This window comes from Miscanthus floridulus, chromosome 16 (assembly GCF_019320115.1).
Source record: "Miscanthus floridulus cultivar M001 chromosome 16, ASM1932011v1, whole genome shotgun sequence".
Taxonomy (NCBI): Eukaryota; Viridiplantae; Streptophyta; class Magnoliopsida; order Poales; family Poaceae; genus Miscanthus; species Miscanthus floridulus.
Window position 1 is genome coordinate 14,873,251 of NC_089595.1, and position 23,804 is coordinate 14,897,054.

General features: G+C 40.4%; 2 protein-coding genes and 1 pseudogene across 3 annotated transcripts; all 3 read left to right on the top strand.

The window, feature by feature from the left end:
* Window positions 1–857: 857 nt before the first annotated feature.
* On the top strand, window positions 858–8,903 carry LOC136512199 (uncharacterized). The gene is made up of 21 exons (XM_066506181.1): window positions 858–995; window positions 1,082–1,164; window positions 1,507–1,584; window positions 1,692–1,823; window positions 2,153–2,203; window positions 2,302–2,442; window positions 2,525–2,647; window positions 2,749–2,826; window positions 2,992–3,081; window positions 3,178–3,297; window positions 3,422–3,505; window positions 3,791–3,889; window positions 4,077–4,265; window positions 5,580–5,655; window positions 6,822–6,925; window positions 7,036–7,292; window positions 7,520–7,606; window positions 7,711–7,938; window positions 8,179–8,257; window positions 8,337–8,400; window positions 8,505–8,903. Exons 1-21 carry the CDS (start codon window positions 914–916, stop codon window positions 8,612–8,614), a joined length of 2,355 nt encoding a protein of 784 aa, XP_066362278.1. The 5' UTR covers window positions 858–913; the 3' UTR covers window positions 8,615–8,903.
* Window positions 8,904–10,035: 1,132 nt separating this feature from the next.
* Window positions 10,036–18,983, top strand: LOC136511568 (E3 UFM1-protein ligase 1 homolog). 2 transcript variants are annotated; one of them, XM_066505612.1, is made up of 20 exons: window positions 10,036–10,450; window positions 11,185–11,496; window positions 11,879–12,145; window positions 12,225–12,272; window positions 12,594–12,659; window positions 12,739–12,842; window positions 13,280–13,373; window positions 13,440–13,496; window positions 13,608–14,049; window positions 14,144–14,298; window positions 14,575–14,640; window positions 14,741–14,809; window positions 14,972–15,061; window positions 15,191–15,256; window positions 16,153–16,199; window positions 16,280–16,343; window positions 16,986–17,063; window positions 17,161–17,223; window positions 17,962–18,054; window positions 18,485–18,946. In XM_066505612.1, the coding sequence occupies exons 1-20, from the start codon at window positions 10,277–10,279 to the stop codon at window positions 18,587–18,589; spliced, it is 2,460 nt and encodes an 819-aa protein (XP_066361709.1). In that variant the 5' UTR covers window positions 10,036–10,276; the 3' UTR covers window positions 18,590–18,946. The 2 variants fall into 2 exon arrangements, with proteins under 2 accessions (XP_066361709.1, XP_066361710.1); XM_066505613.1 differs by lacking the exon at window positions 10,036–10,450 and having other exon boundaries at window positions 11,389–11,525; window positions 18,485–18,983.
* Window positions 18,984–19,610: 627 nt separating this feature from the next.
* Window positions 19,611–23,497, top strand: LOC136513937 (disease resistance protein RGA5-like; annotated as a pseudogene).
* The last annotated feature ends 307 nt before the right edge of the window (window positions 23,498–23,804 follow it).

Below are 23,804 nucleotides of genomic sequence, written 5' to 3' on the forward strand. Positions count from 1 at the left end.
CTCTTGTAATTAGATAGCTTGTGTAGCTTGCTAATTACCTTCTTGCTTGTGTAGCATAGAAGTAGCTCCCTTGCGTGGCTAATTTGGTTTTAGTAACCTTGTTAGTCACATTGCTTAGTTTGTATAACTAAGTATTTGCGCTCTCTAATTAGGCATTGATTGCCTTGTTATTGAGCATTGCTAGTGAGCTTAGTTAGCTTTGTGCTTTTGCTTACTAGCATGTGTAGGAGCTCCTTTGTTGTTTAAAGTACTAGTGGCATAGGTTTATGTGACCTTGCTCCTAGAATTGTTTAGGAGAGCTCTAGCTAGTCCGGCACCTTAGTTGCATAATTGTTATCTTTGCAAGGTGCTAGTGAACATATATAGTGGGGTATAGTCTTGGCTAGACCGATAGTTTTAATTCCGCATTTGTATCGGTTAGCCGACGAGATTAAGTTTTAGAAAAGACTATTCATCCTCCTCTAGTCGCCATCTCGACCCTTCACCTGTCCCCGTCGCTGTGTGTTGTGCCCTGTCTCCTGCCGCGTCGAGGTGCTGTCGACGCCACCGTTCCCTGACCAATGGAGGAGCTTCCGTACGAGTCCTGCGACGCGACGTCCGGGCGCTGGCACGAGGAAAAAAAACGACTATCAGGCCGACTAAAGCATTTGAACCGATGACCCTTACAAATGAGATTATGGATCTCGCCTACCCGATTTTAGGACGTCGGATTGGGATCTGACGGCCGCAAGCAGCTGTTTGCCCGGAAAATAAAAAATCCCGGGAGACCTAACCCACCCCCCACCTCCTCTTCCTCCCGCCGCCGGCGCTTCCGATTTTGTCCACTCCAACCTGCCCATTGCTCCACCATCCCTCCAACTCCAACGACCCGCGCAGCAAAGCAGCCGGACCTCCCGCCGCCGCCGCCGCCGACATGGGCGGGGGCCGCGCGCAGGTGAACAAGGCCCACAAGAGCCGCTTCGCGTCCAAGGCCTCCCGCCACGCGCACAAGATAGGTAAGTACAGTCGGCCTCTCTCGTCCCCGTTTCCTCTCCACCTTCCGCGACTCATGTCTCATCTCACTGGTTGTGTCTGCTTCCAGACAAGGTCAGGAACAAGTCAGAGACCAGCCACCGCGCCGCCGTCAAGGGTGCCCGCGCCGCGCGCATCCAGCAGAGCAAGGCGGTCAGTCTTCCATGCAGCACCGTGCACATATGTTTTTTCCCCTATTTCTGTGCTGTGTAGAGGTTAAAGCTGACAAATTCTGTAGCTTGCGCGGTTGTTTTTATCAGTTCATAATGATTATTCTGAGGTGTGCTGCAACAAGAACTGCGTTCGTATCAGTGTTGTTGCATAGGATTGGTCTGTGCTTAGATTGCGCAGGGTGTTTTTAGCTTGCTTTGAGCTTACTCTACAGTTATTGGGAGGTTGCAGCTTTTGGGGCTATGAATGGACTCTTTCTTTTGGGCACAGTTCCTCATCCTTGTTTATAGTTTTTAACCTGCCGATATCTTCCTGTGGGTGCAGATCCGTGATAAAAAACGTGCTGCTTTGCTGAAGGAGAAACGTTCATCAACTGGATCTTCAAGCTCACCACGTGTCATTGTTAGTATTCTTAGCTTCTGCTTCTGGATGCTACCTGGTTACTCTTGTTGTTTGTGTGGTAATACCATAGGTATTTCCTTAGATCAATTGGTAATTATTTATTGCAGGTTCTTGTCGGCCTTTCTTCATCAGCAAATGTCGGATCGCTTGCCAAAGATCTTTTGGCATTTGCGGAAGGCGGTGATGGGAAACTGAAATCATCTACTGTTGCTTCTCCTACTCATAAGCTTCGAACCACGGTAAGTTCAAAATGAATATATTGTTCTGATGTTTTGAGTGCACCACTATTAGTTCAATATGAGGCTAGTGTTGACTGTTGAGATTTTTTGGTGTCGTAATCCCTTGTTGCATATGTACCCATCACTATACAATTGACTATTACTCTACCCTTTTCTGTGCGTGTTTATAACTGGGTTATATATTGTACTCTATGTCTCTATCTCAGGTTCTAGTGATTCATTATTCACTTATTAACCATAATGTTTTGTTAAATTATTTGTTTCCAATTATTCAATCTAGATAATCAATTCCACGTATAGAATTTTCATATTTCATAATATCTGTGAAGGTACTGCAAGCACCATATGGTGATCTTACCACATGCATGGAACTGGCAAAGGTATGCATTTCCAACCAAACTCAGGTTGTTGTGGTTTATGGTCTTCTATAATTTCTTAGCTCTAACCTGGAACCTGCAAATGTTCCTTTCCTACATAGGTTGCTGATTTGTTAGCGTTCGTACTACCAGCCAATTCATTCTACAGTGGTGATTCGAACGGCCCAATTGACGAGTTTGGATCTCAATGTCTGTCTGTATTGAGGGCCATGGGCTTACCTAGTACAGCCGTTTTCATCCGTGTAAGTTCCAGTCATGAGCATTTCTCATTAAGGTATTGTTCTATGATTTCTGTTGATTTACCTGTTCTAGTTACATAATCAGGATCTTCCAGCGGATAGTAAAAGTAGGCAGGAATTGAAGAAAGCAGCAAGTTCTTTCCTTTCTGCAGAGCTGCCTGAGGACTGCAAGTTTTACTTAGCAGACACAAAGGATGATTTGCATAAGGTTAGTATTCTTTTGAATATTGAATATTAGACCATCTGGTTACCTTCACGGTTGTTCTTTTGAACTCTCTGTTTTGATTACGTATTCTTCGAATTGTCCAGTTCATGTGGCTTTTCAAGGAGCAGCATCTTTCGTCACCACATTGGAGAAGCCAGAGACCTTATGTTATGTCTGAGCAGGTTTTATTACTTGCTATGCTACACTATGTTGCTTTCCTAGAACAGTGCTAATTTATACTGGCCAAATATGAAATTTTGCCAAAAGAACTAAATTGGCGTTCCAGTGTTGAAATTTATGTACTATATACTACTTTTATATAATAACGGGTGGTACTGCTGCTTCAGGTTTGCATAAATCCTGATGAAAATACAGGATTGTGCACATTGCTCGTGTCTGGATATCTGCGGGCCCACAATCTTTCAGTGAATCAGCTTGTATGTGATCTATGTTTATTTTTTAGCTTTTTTTTTGAAAAATTATTTCTTAGCTATTTTGCCATTTCCTTTTCTAATACCTTCTCCATTCAAAAGGTACATGTTTCAGGTGCTGGTGATTTTCAGTTGGGTCAAATTGATGTCCTCAAGGATCCATGCCCTCTTAGTGAGCGGAAAAGCTCTGATGTAATGGAAACAGAAGATAATGGAATTCAGGTTTGTTGTATAGAGGACTTGAAAGCCTTTGAAATTGAATAATGCTAATGTAATCATGCTAGGCACTTTTCGTATGCTAAGGTCATATTTTAACACAGATTTTTAACCTCCCGGTTTGTTTCAGATTGTTAACACCTTTGTTCCAGACCCTTCAAGTCAGGAACCCTTACTTGTTGAAAATGTGCCAGATCCTCTTGCCGGGGAGCAGGTGAGTATTTTTCCAATCCTGCTCCATGAGTTGTAATTTTGACAAACATTTGTTATGTGCTTTATTGGCTATATTCCCTGTACCATTATAAATAGCATCCGTATAAATAGTTCTCTTATTTGTAGATTTTCATTAACTGCACTGTTCTTTCCTCCATAGCATTTCAACTGTGATCACCCATTCATATTTTCTTTTAGAACGTTTGTGCTTTTGTAAGTAAAAAGGTGAAAAGTTTACTTAATCTTTTTAAAATGCTAGATTGTAATAATATTTATATTTGATTAGACTTGGCCAACGGAAGAAGATATGAAGGAGGCTGACATAAACAACAAACAGAGAAAATTGGTAAAGAGGAAGCTTCCCCGAGGCACTTCAGAGTACCAGGTTTGCAATTCTTTCCTCCATAGCATTTCAACTGTTCGCTTATGCTGAAATTTGGCTTATGCTGAAATGTTGTGAGAGGAAAACACTGTTCCATGGTTGAAAAGTAGCTCAAGCGAACAGGGTGTGAGTTTGAAGTACCTGATTATATTTACTACATTTACAAATACTCATCAAATGCTATTGCCAGGCTGCTTGGATTGTTGATGACACAGATGATGAAGATAATGACTCTGATAATGACAACCAGGCTGGTTCTGGAATGGTCATTGATGAGCAAGGTCACTCAGACCAAGGAAGTGATGGTTCGGATATAGATGCAGTGTCTCACTTTACGGAGAAGTTCGACGGAGAAACTATTGGGGATACTGAGATGGCAGTAAGTTTCCTTTGTCCTCATTTGATGGACTTTATGCATTTTAAAGCACTTGCTTGCAATATTGGAGTTCAGTGTTTCACTAGTAATCAGCTGTATGTTATGCTGTGTTTATGGGCCCACAGGACCCAAAAGAGGACCACAGTTTCTTACATAGCCAGGTATTAGATAAGAAAGCTGGAGAATCGTTTAAGCATCGATTGTTCACCAAACCAGTCCATACCATTTGGGTGGAAGTTACACTACCATGATCACGAGATGTAGTCTACCAATAAAGGGCAAGAAGGAATTAGAAGGGGAAACTCATATTGTCCAATCCCAACTCCCAAGCATTGGCCATCTTCCCACTCTCCACTTTCCTCTTCCATCCAATGTTCTGTCAGACCCCAAACACATATAGTAACAAGAAGACAGGTACTGTTGCTGTGTCCGGGGTCATGGATAACTAGTGGTGACATTTGATGAATTGGCTCAATGGTAGTGTGAGCCTGTTCATAGCCTTGGTCTTTTTGAAGCGTAAATACAGCAAGGGAGGCCCTCACTCTCTCCTGCGTGTTCGAGAAAAAAGGGAGGCCCTCACTGTAAGATTTTTTTAAGAAAAAGAACCACTAAACAAGCAACTGTACACAGAAGAGGGAGGAGAAAACAACAAAAATAAAACTGTATTACCAAGCAAGAGAAAGGAGCTTAAGCAAAGAGGCTTAGCAGGGAGAGGAAAACTGGTTTTTTTGAGTCGCTAAATCTATGAGCCTGAAGCCTAGCTTCCTCGGAGAAGTGTTTTCCATGAATCAAAAGAGGGGTGACCACGATCAAAGATGAAGTTGTTTCTTTGTTTCCAGATTTGCCAGGCGCCAATGATGAAGAATTCCATGAAGAAGGGACTTCGAGAAATGTTGCTTGGCTTGAACTATCATTTTCATAGCCTTGGTTAAGATTGCAGAGGAGGAACAAGAGTGAGAGATTTTGCTGACTAAATGTTGTAGTCTCAGAACCATTTTGATGTTTGGCCAAAACTTGGTGCCTTCGGTCCCTAGGTTTCTTGAATTGTTGCCTTGGGTTGTAAAATTGTACTACTGAAAAGGTTGTGTGTGTGTGTATTTGTTTTGGGGGTGGGGGTGGGGGTGGGGGATTTGCTAAATCGACCTTATTCCTTATCTTTTCAACTTGTTAGCCTGTTGTTCCTTTTTTTATCTGTGAATTATGAGGTTTCCATCCTCTCCTTTTTTTGATTTAAGTGATTACAAAATTCCTTTTGGGTGCATGGCAATATTAAACCGTCTAAAAAAAAAACATAAAGTGATAGTTGTGCATTTGCAGGATGAAGAAAATTTGACTAAAGACCAGATAGAGGCAGAGATTAAGAAAATCAAAGAAGCTAATGCTGATGATGAAGGTATGGGTTTCTATTACCTTTAATGGGTTTTCTATAACCTTGTAATGTTAAATTGCCATTATTTGAGCATGATATACAAAGGTGCCTAACAAGTCTCCTGTCCAGTTCCTATTGGGTGGTCGTATGTTTTCCAGCAAGTTATGACTGCCAATCTAGTATGGAACACATTTCCTTGTCAAAAAAGGCCAAAAAGTTACGTTGTATGCATACTAAAAGGATAAGAAACATATATCCTTCAACTTTAGCTGATGTGGTCAGGCCATGATTAGGGATTGCAATGGGCTCCTCCCCAGCTGTGAATTCAGCTATTTGGGCGGGAGCTTGCAATTCTATAATTTCAGGAACATTTTGGCAAAATAACCCAGGGGCGGAGCTTGATTGTGGCCAACGTGGGGTGTGGCCACCCCTGGCCCAGTAAAGCTTCTATAGTTCTATAGAATTAAAGCCCACTCTGCAATATTTTGTAAACTTTTGCTCTTTGCTCTGATCAAATTAGTTTTATTGGCCCCTGCTCGAATTTGGCCCAAGCTCCGCCACTAGCTCAACCTATCCCAGTTTGAAATATGGGGAGTTCCCAGCATTGATCCCCTTGCTGGATTTCTTTCATATTGAAAGTTTTGGCTGTACAATATTCGGATGGAAGATTTGAGTGAAATGAAGAAAACAGAGTCGCACAATCACCCTTAAGCATCAGAACCGAGCTTGTATCCACCGTAAGTACCTTGATTTTCACAACTTCCCGAGCCAATGCCACCTTGTTCCTTTCCTCCCCGCACAACACTTCCTGTTGTTGCATAAAGGGTAGGAAACGATGGCGCTGCATTAGGGGTCAGATAGCATTTTGTTAGCCTTTGTTTCCAGTTTTAAAGTTGATTTTGTAACTTCGTCATAAGACAACCATGAAAATCAGTCAGGAATATTAATGTATTGTCTAGGCCTGTGTCGTCTTCACATTAGCTATGCTGGGATAGTGTCTCAATGGAGGTGGTGTCTGAAAATGGTATACGTCCTTTTTGGTTGAGCTTGAGCTAAGCAAAGATTCTTGTATGACTTGTCCAAGTCGATATCAGTTCTGAATGGACTCTTAGCTTCTGTGAATTTTATCATTTTTTACCTTTTGGTAAATGATTGACAAGAGATTACATGCATCTCATCTAATGTTGCAGAATTTCCTGATGAGGTGGAGACACCATTAGATGTCCCAGCAAAGAAACGGTTTGCAAAATTCAGAGGACTAAAGTCATTTAGGACGTCATCCTGGGATCCTAAGGTATCTATCATTTAATTATCACAAATTACTTTTTTTTTAAAAAGTCTCCATTTTAGTAGAGAACTTACTCATTTCATGTGATGGGTTTTATCTCATCCTGTTGGCTGTAGGAATCATTGCCATCTGACTATGCAAGAATATTTGCATTTGATAACTTTACACGAACTCAAAAGCATGTTCTTGCTAAAATGGCCGAGTTAGATGGAGGCGTGAAGGATTGTGCTCAATTGGGATCATATGTTAGGCTTTATGTGAAAAATGTTCCTACAGATATTGCTTCCAAACTTTGTCATCCATCAAGAAGAATACCTGTGGTTGTTTCTGGTCTTTTTCAACACGAGTCAAAAATGTCAGTTCTTCACTTCAGGTACTCATCCTTACTAATCAATACTAAGTTTTATCTGCTCCAATTTTCTGTCCTTATTGCATATCTTGAATGGTGGTGTGTACTCAATTTTCATGTCAGAATAGCCTATGATGTATCACTCTTTAATTTGTTTGCTCTTAGCTTGTGTCCTTATCTGGTGAAAGTAATATTGCTGCAATATGCTTCTTGAGCTTAGCATTCCTCTGTCTTTTTTTTTTCTTTTGCAGCATAAAGAAACATGACTCATATGAAGCTCCTATCAAATCTAAGGAGCCTTTAATTTTCAATGTTGGATTCCGGCAATTTACAGCAAGGTAATGGAAGTTTTAATATTATTAGGAGATATATATTTCTCTTTTCTCTTGTTTACCTTCACACTGCCCCTTGGAAGATATCTCACTGCTCTTTTGTATCTTAGGCCATTGTTTTCATCCGACAACATCAACTGCAATAAACATAAAATGGAGAGATTTCTACACCATGGACGGTTTTCTGTTGCCTCTGTATATGCTCCAATTTCCTTCCCTCCACTTCCTCTAATAGTTTTGAAGAACAGAGATGGCGAGCAACCTGCCATTGCTGCTATAGGTACACTAAAAAGTGTGGATCCAGATCAGATCATTCTGAAGAAAATTGTTTTGACTGGGTAAGCTTTGGGTGCATCCATCTTCACAAGGCATTTACTTATGCAAAATTCTGTGTTCTTTTATTTTTCGTTGGAGGGGTTTGGTTTTCTACCTGTACACAATCACTGCTATGTTTTCAATTCGATTAATGTTTTGCTGAGTTTTCCAGTTTATGGAGACAGGTTACTTCACCTTTAAGGCTCTTGTTTAGATCTCAGCTAATATAGTGGGCGGGCGCATTTTGACATGTTATTATGCAGGTATCCACAGAGAGTGTCAAAACTGAAAGCAATCGTGCGGTACATGTTCCACAATCCTGACGATGTGAAATGGTTCAAGGCAAGTATTTATGTGCCATTTTGCCATTGACATATCTTATTTATTCATGTTCACTTCCAATAACAATGTTGTTTTGCAGCCTGTTGAGTTGTGGACGAAACATGGTCGTCGTGGCCGCATCAAGGAGACTGTTGGTACTCATGGTGCGTCGGTTGATCAATCAATTCTTTTGACATCTTAGATTCACTAATCATTATTATATCCCCATTTCTGTACCTTTTGCTAACGTTTTCTTTCCCTGACACAGGTGCCATGAAATGCATATTCAATAGCAGCATTCAGCAGCATGATACTGTGTGCATGAGCTTGTACAAACGTGCTTACCCGAAATGGCCTGAACAGCTCTACCATGTATAAGATTTGCCATTGGACGTTTGCTTGTATCTGTACCAGCAGGCAGCAGCAGGCAATCCAGACGAGTGTGGACGTACCAACACGGGAATGAAACATTGGAGCTGGTGTGCTGTGTAGCCTAAATACTTTTAGGATTAGGAAATTGTTTTGGTATTGGCCCGTAGCTAGGAGGGCGAATTTTGATAGTGATCATTACCGCTGAATTATCATGTTTGTTTGTTTTGTGGAGTTCAATGATGACAATACGTCTATTAAATAGTAAAATAGTTTTATTTGGCTCTCGAACTGTGATTGTCGTTCTCTTTTAGTCAATACTTGATACTTGATACGTTTGGTGTGTGTTCTTATGAGGCAAATGCCAATGGTAATCAAGTCACTTAGGATGTCCTAGTGATGTTAACCTCCGAAAATGTGCCTGCATTATGGCATTTCTCGGCTTGTCGACCGAGCACTCCGCTGCTCAGATTTATTCCAATCTTTCTCGACGTTAGGAGTATAATTTTGGAGTATGCAAGGAGAAAACATTTGATACGCAGAGTTTCCTCCTGCGTAATCATGAATAACTGAAGGCAAATGAGACTGTTTTGTTCACTACCACCCTTTACCATAATTTATAGACTTTCGTGGCAGCTAACATGACATTGTTTGTTTTTTGAGAGTTCAACCTGATGTATTATGGGCCTGCTTGGTTGACATTCAAAATTTACCATGCCAAAGATTTGGCAAGCCAAAAGTTGAGCAAAAAAATTGCCATAGATTTGGCAAGTCAAATGTGAGAGCTTGACAAGTTTTGATACCAAACTCAAATACTAGCCAAAATCATGGCTTGCCAAATCTTTGGCATGGTAAAGTTTGGAAGCGAACCAATCATACACTATAGACTCAAGACTTCGCTAAAGTTTGCCTAAGTTGTGGCGAGGAATTTGTTCACCTAAAATTTGACAAGATGTTTGTCGATGTATGCTAACCATCCAAACTTGCTCTATGAGATACTCCCTCTGTTCCAAAATAGAAGTCGTTCTCGTTTCTCGAGTAGTTAACTTTTTTAAACTTTGACCAATTATATATAAAAGAATATTAATATTTGTAATACATAATTAGCATCACTAGATAGATCGTTGAATATACTTTCATAATAAACTTATTTGGAGATATAAATGTTGTACGCATTTTCTATAAATTTAGTGAAAGTTTAGAAAGTTTGACCTGCACACTTCTCATAACGACTTCTATTTTGGGACGGATGGAGTATCTCAAAGTTAAAAAAGCTGTAATGCATGTGAACTACTGAACTGGTGAGTGGTGAGTCTGAAAATCAGCTTCAGCTGAAGACCCCTCATCAACCATCATCATTCAACAAGTACACGATTTCTCTGTAAAACCTCCCATCCCCAGAAGGCCAGAAGCTACTGTTCTTTGCAGTTGCAGGCGAGCGTTGCACCGGGCCCACTTGTCGGCCCTCCGCTGCAGCCCCAGATCCCCTTCCGTCTCTACTCTTTCGCACGCCGCCGTCATCCGCAGGGGCCCACCTGCCAGTCACAACTTCTCCTCCGCAGTTCGATCTCGCCGTCGCCGTCGCGTCCTCCGCGTCTCCGGCGAGGCTGCGCGCGGGCGGCATCACACCTTACACTTGCCCGCGACGAGCGAGCGAGAGAGGGGACGGAGATGGACGCGGAGCTCCTGGAGCTGCAGCGGCAGCTGGAGGCGGCGCAGAGCGCGAAGTCCAGCGTGCGCCTGTCGGAGCGGAACGTGGTGGAGCTGGTGCAGAAGCTGCAGGAGCGCGGCATCATCGACTTCGACCTCCTCCACACCGTCTCCGGCAAGGAGTACATCACATCCGTACGCGCTCTCGCCCCCTTCCCGACCTCCTCCCTCTCTCTATTCGTCCCCTCCACTTTGTCTCTCTGGCTGCTGCTTCCCCAATCCCATCAACACCATCGCCCTTTCTTCTCTCGTTTGGTTCGATTTACCGTGGCTGCGTAGCGTAGGGATTGCAGCAGCTCCTAAGCGTATACTGTATATAGAAATAAATGGTGTCGAGTGTGGATCATAGAAACAATGCAGAAACTGTTGTTGTCAACGATCTGATCACTGTGGACTGGACTGAATTCTTTACATATAATTCAGTTTTTATCCTAGTACTAGTAGTTGCTGAACTATGCCAACATTTAGGAAGGATTTTTAGGATATTGGGGTTAGTAACTCAAAAGGATACTGGGATGGCATTATTCAGTTTGGAAGCAGGGAATTCCATGAAACCGGTGAAACATGTTTTTGATTTGGGACTGGATTCTGCCTTAGTAATATCTTAGAGCAAACCTCTGGATGGGTTCTGGTATTTATAATGAAGACTCGATCTTTCTCTCATGGTTTCACCATAAAAGCAGACATTAGAGATAATAGGTAGTTGCACATTTTTATGTCCCTAGCAGGTTAAGAGTTATTGCGTAATTTCATCTACAATTCCTATGATATGACATAGCTCTTTCATTGTTCAGTTCAGTTCTGAACACTTGCTCAGTTGAGAATTCGTTGATTTTTTAGCTGATTCATGGTAAACTATGGTGTGGCAGGACCACTTGAAGCATGAGATTAAGATGGAGATCAAGAAGAGAGGCCGTGTGTCTCTAGTCGACTTATCAGATACCCTGGGGGTGGACCTTTACCATGTTGAGAGGCAGTCACAGAAGGTCGTCTCGGATGATCCCACTCTAATGCTGATAAATGGCGAGATCATGTCACAATCTTACTGGGACACCGTGACAGAAGAGATAAATGAGAAGCTGCAGGAACGCAGCCAGATTGCCTTGGCAGAGATTGCTGCCCAGCTGCATATTGGATCTGAGCTTGTCATCAGTATCCTCGAGCCACGGCTTGGAAGTATTGTATGCTTCTCATGGCTTTTCTTGTAGTGGTACTTTATTTGTCTTTGTTCTGTAGTTTAAATTCAGTAATCTTGATACAACCTGCCATTTCAAGCATTATGAATTAGCTGATTCATGTGAATCATCTCTTAGAAGAACCATTAAATTATTTTAGACAGTAGTGTATGTGTCTAGTCTCTTGGTATGTCTGGTGCTTTAGATCGTGTTCCATTGGCATTTGTTTTCCCAAACCTGGTGCTTAGGATCAGAATATTTAGTTGAGTTTCACATCTTCTAACTTTAAATCTCCATGTTGCAATACTTTATTTTCAAAAAAAATTACATATATGCCATTCACAAAAACTTGACATATGTTCTGCTATCATTATTGCCCTCCTTCCAGGTGAAAGGAAGGCTAGAAGGTGGACAGCTATACACTCCAGCATACGTCTCACGGATTACTGCTATGGTCCGTGGTGCTGCAAGGGGTATAACAGTGCCGACAAACTTGCCATCTGTTTGGAACTCCTTGCAACAACAGCTTCATGAGATGCATGGTGCTAGTGGAGTTTCTGTGGAAGGTTCATTCTTCCAATCCATTTTCAATGGTTTGCTAAAAGAAGGTGCTGTACTGGGATCAGTCCGTGCAGGAGGACAGTGGACACCAGCTGTAAGATCTGCATTTGTTTAATTGATATTCTTAATTCTCAAACTGTGTTTAACATTCTTGTCTTTTTATTCTCTGTTAGGTTTTTGCCCATGCCCAAAAGGAGAGTGTTGATGCTTTTTTCTCACAGGTTGAGATATTTGTAACTTACATTTCCGTTCCTACATTTCAGCCTATGTTAGAATCAGAGTATTTTGGGCTAATGGCAAATCAGACTTCACAGAGCAAAATATGTATGGATTTAGACAAGACCTAAAGTCTAAGCGTGTATGGTATTTTCATGCACGCACACTCACACATGCCCACCAGCCCACACATTGTATCTTGCTAGTACTATTCACATCTTTGTGTCTAGTATTTAACACAATCACCTTTACTTTTATCTCATACTCTGTGTTGTTGTGATGCATTATTTCCTTTTGTATTGACTTGTTCATTTTTTTTTGTACAGAACTCTTACATTGGGTATGACGTGCTTCAGAAACTTGCAATTCCTCAACCTAAACAGTTCTTGGAGGTACTTGAGTCTACCAATATGCAGTTCTGTTCCAGCCATCCTTATTTTCTTAGAATGTTTATCTAATTATTTCCTATAGGCCCGATATCCAGATGGTATTGCATTGGATGCTGTCTTTGTTCATCCTTCCGTGGTTGATATGCTCGATACTGCTGTTGGTGATGCAATTGAGAACGGACACTGGTATTGTTAAATTTCATCCCTCAATAGTTTATTGTGATTTCCACTGCTATTTACTATGAGCTCCTAACTTGGCACATATTGCCAAAAAAAAAAAAAAATCCTCTCATTTGTCTTTGATTCTCTCCCTATGGCACTGGTGTTGAACTATTACAAACAGGTTGTGACATATCATATAACATCATACTAGAGGTGCAAATGATGTAAACTGATCAAGTAATAACAAGCTATGTAAACAGAATAGCTAGTAACTTTGGTTCACACTTTTTAGTAATAAACAAAGTTATATACACTGAAACAGCTGGGACTTAAATACAGTAGCAACAATTTCGAGTACATCATTATCTCTCTTTCAGAATTTTCTAGTTGACTGTAATTTCTCTGTTTTGCTGCCATGCAGCTACTTTTGTGGTGCCATAAGATATTCTTTCTTCTTTCAGGATTGATTCTCTTTCAGTTCTTCCATCATATATTAGTGGCCCTGATGCAACCAAAATTTTGTCTATCTGTCCATCTCTGCAGAAGGCTATCAAGGTGAGTGCCTTTAAGTAGTTCAAGTTGTACATTTTTCATGATGACCAACTCTTCTTTCTTTTGCAGTCTTCTAAAGCAGTGGTATTTGGAGAGTCATGTGTCTTTAGTAACATGTTTATTAAGGTGAGTCCTCAAAGCTTCATGACCTTGTGATAACCTTTCTTGCAATTGTCTACTCTTTGTATTTTAGCTTCTGAATTAATTCAATGTCCCTTGTTTTGTGAACAATTTCAGGGTATTTTTGACCGACTTGAGAAAGATATGGACTCGTTTGGTATTAGACATAGTGTTGGTCAAGGAAGGCCTGTGAATGCGAATCTGGGTAGTGAGCACAAGACAGGATCTGGTCAGTACTCAGACACAAAAGATCTTGGTGATAATGACACTAGCAGTACTGGTGTTTCATCAGACAGAGGGTCAAAGAAGAAAAGGGGGAAAGGGACAGGGTCTACCAAAGGTGGATCACTTGAAAAGGATGATGACAATGAAGAAAGTATTCCTGTTAAGGGAAAGAAATCTCATAGGAAAAACAAGGATGCTGGTGCATCAGGCGATATAAAACATGGTTGTAAAAAAGCGTCAGAGAAAATGAAAGAGGAGAGTACAAACATCTTCCCTGATGAATTGATAGAGCAAAAGGTTCTGGCTGTCGCTCCAGAGTTAGAAGAGTTAGGAGGTCAGGAATTAGATCAACATTTAGACAACTGTTTCTTTTGAGTTGAAGTGATTCTAATTTCTAAATTTTTTCTAATTGCTTAAATGAATATTAGGCTCTGATGACTCGAATGCCCCCCTTAAATTGTTGTCTTCTCACTTGAGGCCAATGCTTGTTGACTCATGGACAAAGAAACGGAACACTATGCTGTCTGGAAATGCTGAAAGGAGGCGTCGCTTGCTCGATAATCTGCAGAAGCAGATAGATGAGGTGATCAGCTTATCCCATTTATATGTTGGTTTCTTTTTGCACTCGCCCTGCTTTTTTTTAGTTTCCGGGGTGGCTGTGTTTGAAATTTGAATTGTTGGTCTATATATGTATTGCCTCACGGTTTTATGTCATTGCTGCTCTAGTCTGATATTCAAATTGTTTTTCCACATTTCTGCACCCTTTTGTGATGCTAAATCATGTGTCCCTTTCGATGATACTGTCCTATATTCTTTATCTGTTGTTTCTTGAGTGGAATTCTTTGTCTATTGTGATCAGGCTGTCCTGGATATGCAACTTTATGAAAAAGCTTTGGATGTATTTGAGGACGATCCTTCTACTTCTGTAAGCTGCCATAGTCATCATTCTCACAAGATTGCTTGCTTCTCAAATTAGTTGAGTATTTACTTATGTTCCGTCTGATTATCTCCTTTTGTGGTTGCAGGGTATACTACACAAGCATCTGCTAAGAAGTATGGGCACTCCAATAGTTGACAAAGTTTTGATTACATTGGTAATTTATACCCTTGCTCATGCACACATGTTTCTTTTGTGTAGTATGGTTTTGCTTCCACAGTTTATACTGCTCTAGCTGTTTTACTCTGGCTCCTGTGGTTGCTAAGGTGTTCTATTGTTTGATGAGCTTGAGAAGAGTTATTTTCTGAACTATCAATAGGATAAGGATAGCAAATTGAAGAATGGAATAGAGGTTGAGGATAGCGAAGAAGATCACATCCAATTAAGCACGGCTGACCGAAGCTCTCTGGTATAATTAACCTATTTTTCATTCTGCCATGTATCATCTGATGGTTCCCTGCATCAGTCCTGAATGAGAAATTCATTTGGTCTAACTTTATGGACTTACCCTCCATGTAAATGCAAAATAATTCTTCAGGCCAAGGATCTTCCTGGTGCATTGTCATTGAAGGCTCAAGTTTTAATCGAAGCACTGGAGGGAAAGGTATAACTTTGAATATGAAGTAAAAATTTGGCATATTTATTAAGTCCTGAATTTTGTATTTTTTTTACATCTGTAATGTTTACTGCAATTTTGGTGATGCGCTAGAAGTTACAAGGTAGGACCTGTAAGTTGTGATATCTGGTATGGATAGGATTTGACCAGTTAACGTGAAAATATTCTTGAAGCAATGAAATTGTCTCTTCAGAAGTTCTTCACTGGTGATTCTGCATTATTAGGACGTTCTTCAGTGGTAGGAAGCCAAAGAAGTTCATGGCCCTCCCTTAAGCTAAATTTTTCTTAAGAATAATACTAGCATTTAGGTTTTACCTTCTATACACTAACTAGATGCTAAATTAGCCTTCTTGATTTCGAACACAATCATGTTTGTGCCAGTTCACCCTCCCATGAACTACTAGCTCCACCACTGAATATGGTTCAGTGCCATAGTGTCAAGATGCTATATTCTGATTTTTGTTTAATACACTAGCGAATCTGTAGATGCTTGTGTTGTGCCTATATCCTTTAAAACATCCTGCCAAGATACCAGCTATTCTATTTTCTAATACCATGTAGAATGAATATGAAAACAATATCCGGAAAAGGTATGCATACACAAAGATAAGTATTGGATTTGTTCTTAGTATATCATGTAAGAAAAACTTGTCTAATTCAAAACATGGATTTAGACAGTGGTTTAGATTTTATGAGAAGTTTAGCATACCTAAAAAGTCATATGATTACTTCATCAGTTACACACATTTTCAAGCATGTGATTGTAGTTCTTATTGTCTAACAGTAATGACAAATTGCTGTCTCAATATATAATGAAGCTGCTTAACGTCCAATATGACCTGGAATTTTGTTCCTTTCTAACCTTTATGAATAATATGTGGCAGAGATTTGATTCATTTATGGATGCCTTAAGAGATATACTGGAGGAAAGGTAATATGTAATGTTTGCAACTGTAACCTGCATTTTTCATAGTTATCAAAGTGCTTACTCATTTTTTTTTTTGGAAGCAGTGGCTTGACATTTAAGAAGCTTGATAAAAGATTAGAGAGGACAATGCTGCATTCCTATCGCAAGGTATGTTTTTCGCTTTCTGGACTGCACAACAGGGTTCAGAGAACTGGCTTGAACCAGTTGGTTCCTTGTAACCAGTCCCTGAACAGGTTTCCAAATTTTAGCCAGATCATGCCCTAAACCACATCCATCCTATTTGATCTGCCAATTCATTAGGTATGTGTATGCCCCAAAATCAAACTATGAAAAGTTCAAATTGAAAATTTAGCAAACTATGGGAAAGCTGGAACCTTTCTTGTAGGGGTTTCAAAACTGATGTACTGTAGTTTCTTTTTTTCTTTGTTCCCCTGTTTGTTTGAATTTTCTGTATCTGGCTTAATAATAATTTGCTAATATCTACGTATTAGTATTAGTATCTCCATCACTCCATGAGCATACACTGCTTCTTATGTATTTAGCTTGGAAATAGTGCAAGCACAAGTACCATAAGTCCATAACACAAAATCTCTGATCATATTACAAAGATTGTTAGATTGATACGATGATGAGTTTAAACTACTGAGGTGTTGCGTGTCGAAAAAGACTATTCCAATATAGTAATACAGTGTACTGAACAAAGAATATGGTATTTGCCTGGCATTTTAATTGCTTTTATGCCTAGAGTTTCTATTTCTAATATTTGACACTTTAATATATGCAATGAAGGACTTGACAGCTCAAGTTTCATCAGAGAACGATCCTGTTTCCTTTCTTCCAAAAGTCGTTGCTTTACTTTTTCTGCAGGTTAGTTTGATTATATATTTTCTCCTTTTTATTTCTCAAATCGTCATTCTATATTGTCATATTGATCTCATTTGCAACCTGTTTTAATATTTTGTAGGCATATAATAAGGCTCTTCAGGCACCAGGAAGGGCTGTCGGTGCTGTTATCACACTGCTGAAGGTAATTACAAGTACTCACTTCCATTTCTTGTTAGACATTCTAATGTAGTTCTGGCAGAACATCATCTTCTGTAGCAATAGTAATTAAAGATGGTAGATTGATGATCTATTTGTTTGACATATTGAGCTGCATATTTGTCATTTGACTTCCAGAAGAATTTTTGTCCCACATCTCTTATAGTGAATTTCTTTCTTAATTTTTTGTTTCCCCTGGGAAAATCAACTTGTACAATGTGTTGTGTGTTATGTACTCAACTTAGCTTTGTTTATTCATCAACAAATAAGGAAAAAAATCCCGTTTTGAAATTGGCTAGCCAGCTATTGGTCACTTCCTTTCTTTGCATGAGTGCACAGAGAGGAAGAGTCGCTTCTCACAGTAGAAAGGGCATACTTTCATAAGACCGCATGTATTTCTTTGCACAGTGCATAAATGAGGATTAAATACTAGGACCCATTGAACATGCATTCCCTCTCTGTTTGCTAGAAACTGTCTGGTTTAAAAAAGTCTTCTAACTTATCAATTATATTTCAAAGTTTGGAAATCATCTCCATATGCATATAATCCATTGAAATAGGTTCGAGAAATCTCCCCACTCCCAGTTCATTTTTGCCGTGATCAGTTAAGCTTTTTTTAGTAGATGTTTGAACTTATGTGATGCGGTATTTCTCATATTCAGATTAAATTTTCATGAAAGCAAAATCTCTGTGTTTGATTGTACCACTCTTCTCCATTTTGCAGGATAAGCTGCCAGCTTCAACCTACAAGGTATTGGCTGATTATCACAGCACTACTGTGAAACTTCTAGCACTACAAGCTGCTGCTACTGACGATGTAAGTCCACTTACACAATTGCAAACTTATATCTACTTATTCATGCTTTTGCATTGGAGGAAAAGTATTGATATTTTTTTGCAATAGGTATTTGATTCTGGCTTGAAACTTGTAGTGCATACATAATGCTGAAACTTTATAGATCCCCAGATCGATCTATTTGAAAAGCCATGCTGTAGGTGGTAAATATTCATTAGCTTAACCTTTGCGATTATGAGGCCACATACGCTTAAGCACCACAGCTTGCGCATACACAAGTGCATCCTCTAGCAATCTAGCACAACCATATATTTTTACTGGCTGCCATTGTACATTATTCTGCACGTTTATTCAGTATTCATGCATGAGCATGACGTTTGAATAATGCACAATCTTCTAGGACGGGGAACGAAGTTAAACCATGAACTTGTATCGTGTCTTTGTCCTGTAGGAAGAAGATTGCACATCAGACCGAATGCGAGAAAGGAAGGAAGATCTGGAAGAAAGGCTGATGCCAGAACTGAAATCCCTGGTCCTTGGCACAAACAAAGAGTGATCAGCAACATCATGTGCATACTGAGGCATTTCGGCGTACATACACATAGCTACCCTCAGCTGAAAAGCCTAATTTTCCTCTCTTTTTTTGGCGCTCGTCTCTTGCAATTTGCACCGTTTGAAAGCAAATGATAGCAGGGAACAGGTTTATACTGATTATAAGAATACTAGTTTATAGTACCGTTCGCATTCCTGCACTCCAGGGTTTCTAGTGAAAACAGAATTATCCTATGGTGTAGAACATAGTGTATGTTGATACCAAATTTAGTCGGCTGATGAGATCACTAATTTTCCCACTTGAGTTCAGACATGTTGGAGGCCATCCGAGAAAAGCTTGATAAGAGGACCACCCTACAGAAGTCCGTCCTTGTTTCTGGCTGTGTCTGATTCCGATATCCGTAGGCCTCCCAGGCTCCCAGCTTATGAGCAAATTTTGCTGCACCCGAACACAAAATGCCATATCTGCAAGCTCCCATGAAGCCTATAGAATAAGCAAAACAAACAGCTCGCATTCACATCACATTGGTATCACTCTGCCACCAAAAAGGAGGGCGCAAACGACCCATGCATAATTTGTGTTGAACTTTAACAACCGATTGCTGCTGGTGTTACTTGAGTGAGTGTTCATGAAGCATGAATAGTTAGCACAATAAAAAAGATATACTAATCACCACATAGGATTTATTTTGATGCACATAACTCCAACCATAAAAAAAACTTTCAAGGCCGTTCAAATGCTAAAAATTTATGCTGTGAATGAATGAAAACAGGGGCTAATGTTAGAGAGTGTCAACTTTGATGCTAAGAGTCTGAGACGATGCGAATGTCGCAAGTCACGATCACGACGACCAAGTGCTTGCTTGCTTCTTCAATTCCGAGAGCCGCTGAACGTCGGCACCTCCTGTGGTCTGAGTCGTTGATTGCAGGTTGCGGCCCGTGGGTGAGGATTCTGTGGTCTAAAGAACAGGCGATGGTAGTTTTCATCCTTAGTTGTGCCGTTGCCAGCGGGCAAACAGATCGACTCATCCTTGAGAAGCTGAAAGTCAACAGAAGAATTCCCCAAACTATCCTCACATCCCCTCCCCTAATTAGCACCATTGTCGCTGCCAGCTACGAGCGAGGTTGATCGAGATGGCGGGCATGGTGGTGAGTGCTGCCACTGGGGCGCTGAGCTCACTCCTCTCCAAGCTATCGGACCTGCTCACTGACCAGTACAAGCAACGCAAGGGAGTCCGAAGGGATATCGAGTTCCTCCGCCGTGAGCTGACCGATATGAACGCCGCATTAGAGAAGCTAGCAGACATGGAGAAGCTTGATGCCCAAACAAAGGTGTGGAGAGACAACGTTCGCGAGATGGCCTACGATATCGAGGATTCCATTGACATCTTCATGCTCAAGCTCGGCCAAGAAGACGACGACGACAACATCGGCTTGTTTCGCAGGATTGTAGGCAAGGTTAGGGAGCTGCGACTGCACTACCAGTTTGGTGACAAGATTCAGGAGCTCAGAGCTCGTGTCGAGGAGCAGAGTCAAAGCCGAGAGAGATACAGGATCGATGGATCCATCTCAGAGTCTAGAGTGGTGGAAGTCGATCCAAGGCTGCCTGCACTGTTTGAGGATGCAAAGAGGCTTGTGGGCGTTGATGGTCCACGAGAGGAAATCATCCAACAGGTTGATGGGAGAAGATGACCGTCATTGTTCTCGACGATTTGAAGTGCTATCCATCGTCGGTTTCGGTGGCCTCGGCAAGACAACTCTTGCAAACCAAGTGTACTCTAAAATCAAGAATGAGTTTGAGTGCACGGCGTTCGTGACCGTCTCTAGAACTCCTCACATGCCAAAGATTCTCAAGGGAATACTGTCTGGAGTTGGATATCGTGACACGGAAATGGAAGATGATGTCCAAAAGCTTATCGAGATACTAAGAGCTACGCTCAACGATAAGAGGTATGTATTCATCTGGAGTTTATGGTAATATATTTTTCTGTAAACTTTTTAGTGTTGTATTTCTAATTGGCTGTCTCAAATGTCTACATTTTTCCATTGTTATCTAATAGTAGCAACATGTAAACTTATTACCAAGTTATTTTCTGAAACTTATAAATAGCTTTCTCGTTTATTCATTGAGAAAATAAGTTTAATTCATTTGAAAATTAATTACCAAGAATGATTTTGTACATTTCCAAATTTGTGATGAGTTTTAAGCTCTCACATAAACTTACTACGCACAAAAAACATATCTAGGTTTTGTTTGTCCTTATAAGAAATTTAAGGCCTCTGCCATTGTGGATTAGTGTTGTCTATTATATCTGGATGCCTCATCCTGTGTATATACCAACTTCGTATTCTACATGAACTGTTTCAATTATCGTTTTATCATTTGACATGAACTGTTTATTTATTAGGCTACAAGATATTTAAGATTTCACAATTGTTTTAATTTTTAAATGACTAATACGGTAGCTATTTAAGATTTGACATTTTATTTTATGGTGGCATCGTCACCGTTTGTTTATCTTGTTTGTGCGCAGCTACTTGCAAATATCAAATTAATGGTTGTTCAAGCAAATGGCAAAAACATAAGGTTTCTTCTTATTTAAGTGACGTATTACTCATATTTACTTCATCATATTGTGTTGCAAACGGGATAGACTCAAAAGTTACTTACTTTGCAGGTACTTCATCATAATTGATGACTTATGGAGCATCAAGGATTGGCGCACTATTGAGTGCACTTTTGTGGAAAATAATAATGCCAGCAGAGTGATAACTACCACACGTATTCAAGACGTTGGTGCATCTTGTTGCTTTCTAAGTCAAGGCCATGTATACCAGATGCAACCTCTTAATGAGCTTCACTCAAGAAGGTTGTTTTTCAAAAGGCTATTTGATACAGAAGATAGTTGTCCTGAGCAATTCAGAGAGATTTCACATGACATGTTAAGGAAATGTAAAGGGGTACCATTGGCAATTACTAGTATTGCTAGCCTTTTGGCTAACCACATGCACGTTGACATATGGGAGAAGATACATAATTCGTTGGGTTCCGAGTTGTACACAAATCCTACACTAGAATGGATGAGGCATGTGTTAAGTCTTAGCTACAATGACCTGTCACATGAGCTCAAGACATGCTTGTTGTATCTTGGTACGTATCCTGAAGATTATCAAATCCGCAAGTATGAATTGGTAAGAAAATGGATAGCTGAAGGATTTGTTAGGGAAAAGCATGGTTTAGATATGCAGGAAGCTGCTGTAAGCTGTTTCAATGAACTCATCAACAGAAGTATGATCCAACCTTGCTTCAATGAAGATGATTTTGGTGAGGTGTTGACATGTCAAGTTCACGACCTAATGCTTGAGCTTATTATATCGAAGTGCAAAGAGGAAAACTTCATCACTATAATCGATAGGAAGTTCCCCATGAATGGAGCTTCGCAGATTCGCCGGATCAGCCATCATCAGTTCCATAACAGAGACATGGCCCTGACAGTCGAGAGTATGAGTGCCATCACAAGTCCGGACATATGTTTCCTTGCGTGTGGCTGATTGTATGCCTCCATTTTCGAAATTTGAGCTTTTGAGAGTCTTGGACATGGAACGTAGCTTTTCTATGGACCTTATATGCCTTGATGTGTCTGCTATAAATCACCTCTTTCTGCTGAGGTATCTGAGGGTCTGGGGCTTTCGCGTCGAGCTGCCAAAGAAATTTGGAAAGCTAAAGCATTTGATGACCCTAAATATGTCCCAGCCATGGTTGGATAATCCTAGTGAACAACTATCAGATTTTAGTTCCTTGTCATCTCTAAGGCATCTCAGTTTACCAGGATGTGTAATTTTCAAAAATGGGCTTAGCAAGTTGTGCAACCTACGTGATCTGTTCTGGTTTGACTTTTGTTCTAATTCCACAGAGTGCATCAGAGATCTCAGTGAGTTGACCAATCTTAGAAATCTTCAGGTGATGATGTACAATTACTCAAGGCCAGATGGCGTAGAAAATAATCGTAAGACAACAATCTTGTCAACTTCTCTTAACAAGCTCGGGAACAGCAACCTCTGCAATCTGGCTTTTGAGGTTGTGTCAAGTGCCAGGGCCCCATCAGCACAATTCTGGAGTAACTGCTTGGCACGCCCACGGCATCTGCAGAGGTTTAGCTTGTACGGCGTAACAATGCCCAAGGTCCCAAATTGGATTGCGCATGCAGACAGGTTGGCGCATGTTGAACTAGAGGTCCAGGAGCTCCCAAGTGATGATGTCCAGGTTCTTGCACAGTTGCCCTGCCTCATCTACCTCCAGTTAAGAGCTAAAACAATCCCAGAGAACAACATCATTATCCACCCCCAAACATTCCACAGCCTCAAGTGCTTCAAATTCTTTTGTGGTGAGCTGCCAAGCTTGACTTTTGAGCCAGCCGCAATGCCGCAGCTACAGAGACTGGAGATACAACTTGCCCATGGACAAGGTGCAATGGAACTGCAAGATGACAATCTAGTTAGTGGCATCGAGCACCTTGCTAGCCTCGAAAAGATCTCCTTGCATATATGTGCCAAATGCGGTCAGGGGTCCAAAATAGAATCTGCATGGAGAGGCGCCATCAGCAGGCACCCGAAAAGTCAAGCCCTACAGATTTATGTAAACTGTAGAGAGTATGATGGAAATGGAAAATTGGTATGAATAAACAGAAATACTGTTGCAGGGATTATTGGAGAGGATTAAGTTAATCTCGATTTCTATGATTTTTTATTCTAATTTGGGATATGATGGTATGATGAATTTTGTTTATAATATTCAACTACAGCAACTTAAATGGTTTAGCAAGCCTTTTGATCAGTAAAAAAACTTAATTGTGGATTTATTCAATGTCAAAGTATGATTTCGATTTGGTTCTAAATTTTGCAAAATTTTGAGTATGATAGATGGATTTAACCTGATCTGTTTTGCGTTCATCAGTAACGATATGTGAATGGAGAGAGAAACATGCAGTAATGTTGCTGTCATGGCTCCTCTGTTCCATTAACTAAACAAAGCACAAAGTACATGCATCCTTGTGACTTCTCTGTTTGCCTGAAAAACAAAACAACATATACACTGAGATCTAGGTGCTCAATTCAACTGAATGCAAAAATGGTATCTGTTTTGGGTTTTCAAGTTTAAAACAGAATAAATTTTATAGTGATTCTATCCTATGGTCATGTGAGGAGACTATTCCAGCAGG

Bases quoted from the DNA above. Each gene is read 5' to 3' on its own strand.
- LOC136512199 (XM_066506181.1), top strand. From the start codon at position 914: ATGGGCGGGGGCCGCGCGCAGGTGAACAAGGCCCACAAGAGCCGCTTC. The intron at 4,266-5,579 runs GTAAGTTTCCTT...GTGCATTTGCAG, and splicing joins TTGGGGATACTGAGATGGCA to GATGAAGAAAATTTGACTAA. The intron at 6,926-7,035 runs GTATCTATCATT...TGTTGGCTGTAG, and splicing joins CGTCATCCTGGGATCCTAAG to GAATCATTGCCATCTGACTA.
- LOC136511568 (XM_066505612.1), top strand. From the start codon at position 10,277: ATGGACGCGGAGCTCCTGGAGCTGCAGCGGCAGCTGGAGGCGGCGCAG. The intron at 15,257-16,152 runs GTATAACTTTGA...AATATGTGGCAG, and splicing joins TCGAAGCACTGGAGGGAAAG to AGATTTGATTCATTTATGGA. The intron at 16,200-16,279 runs GTAATATGTAAT...TTTTGGAAGCAG, and splicing joins AGAGATATACTGGAGGAAAG to TGGCTTGACATTTAAGAAGC.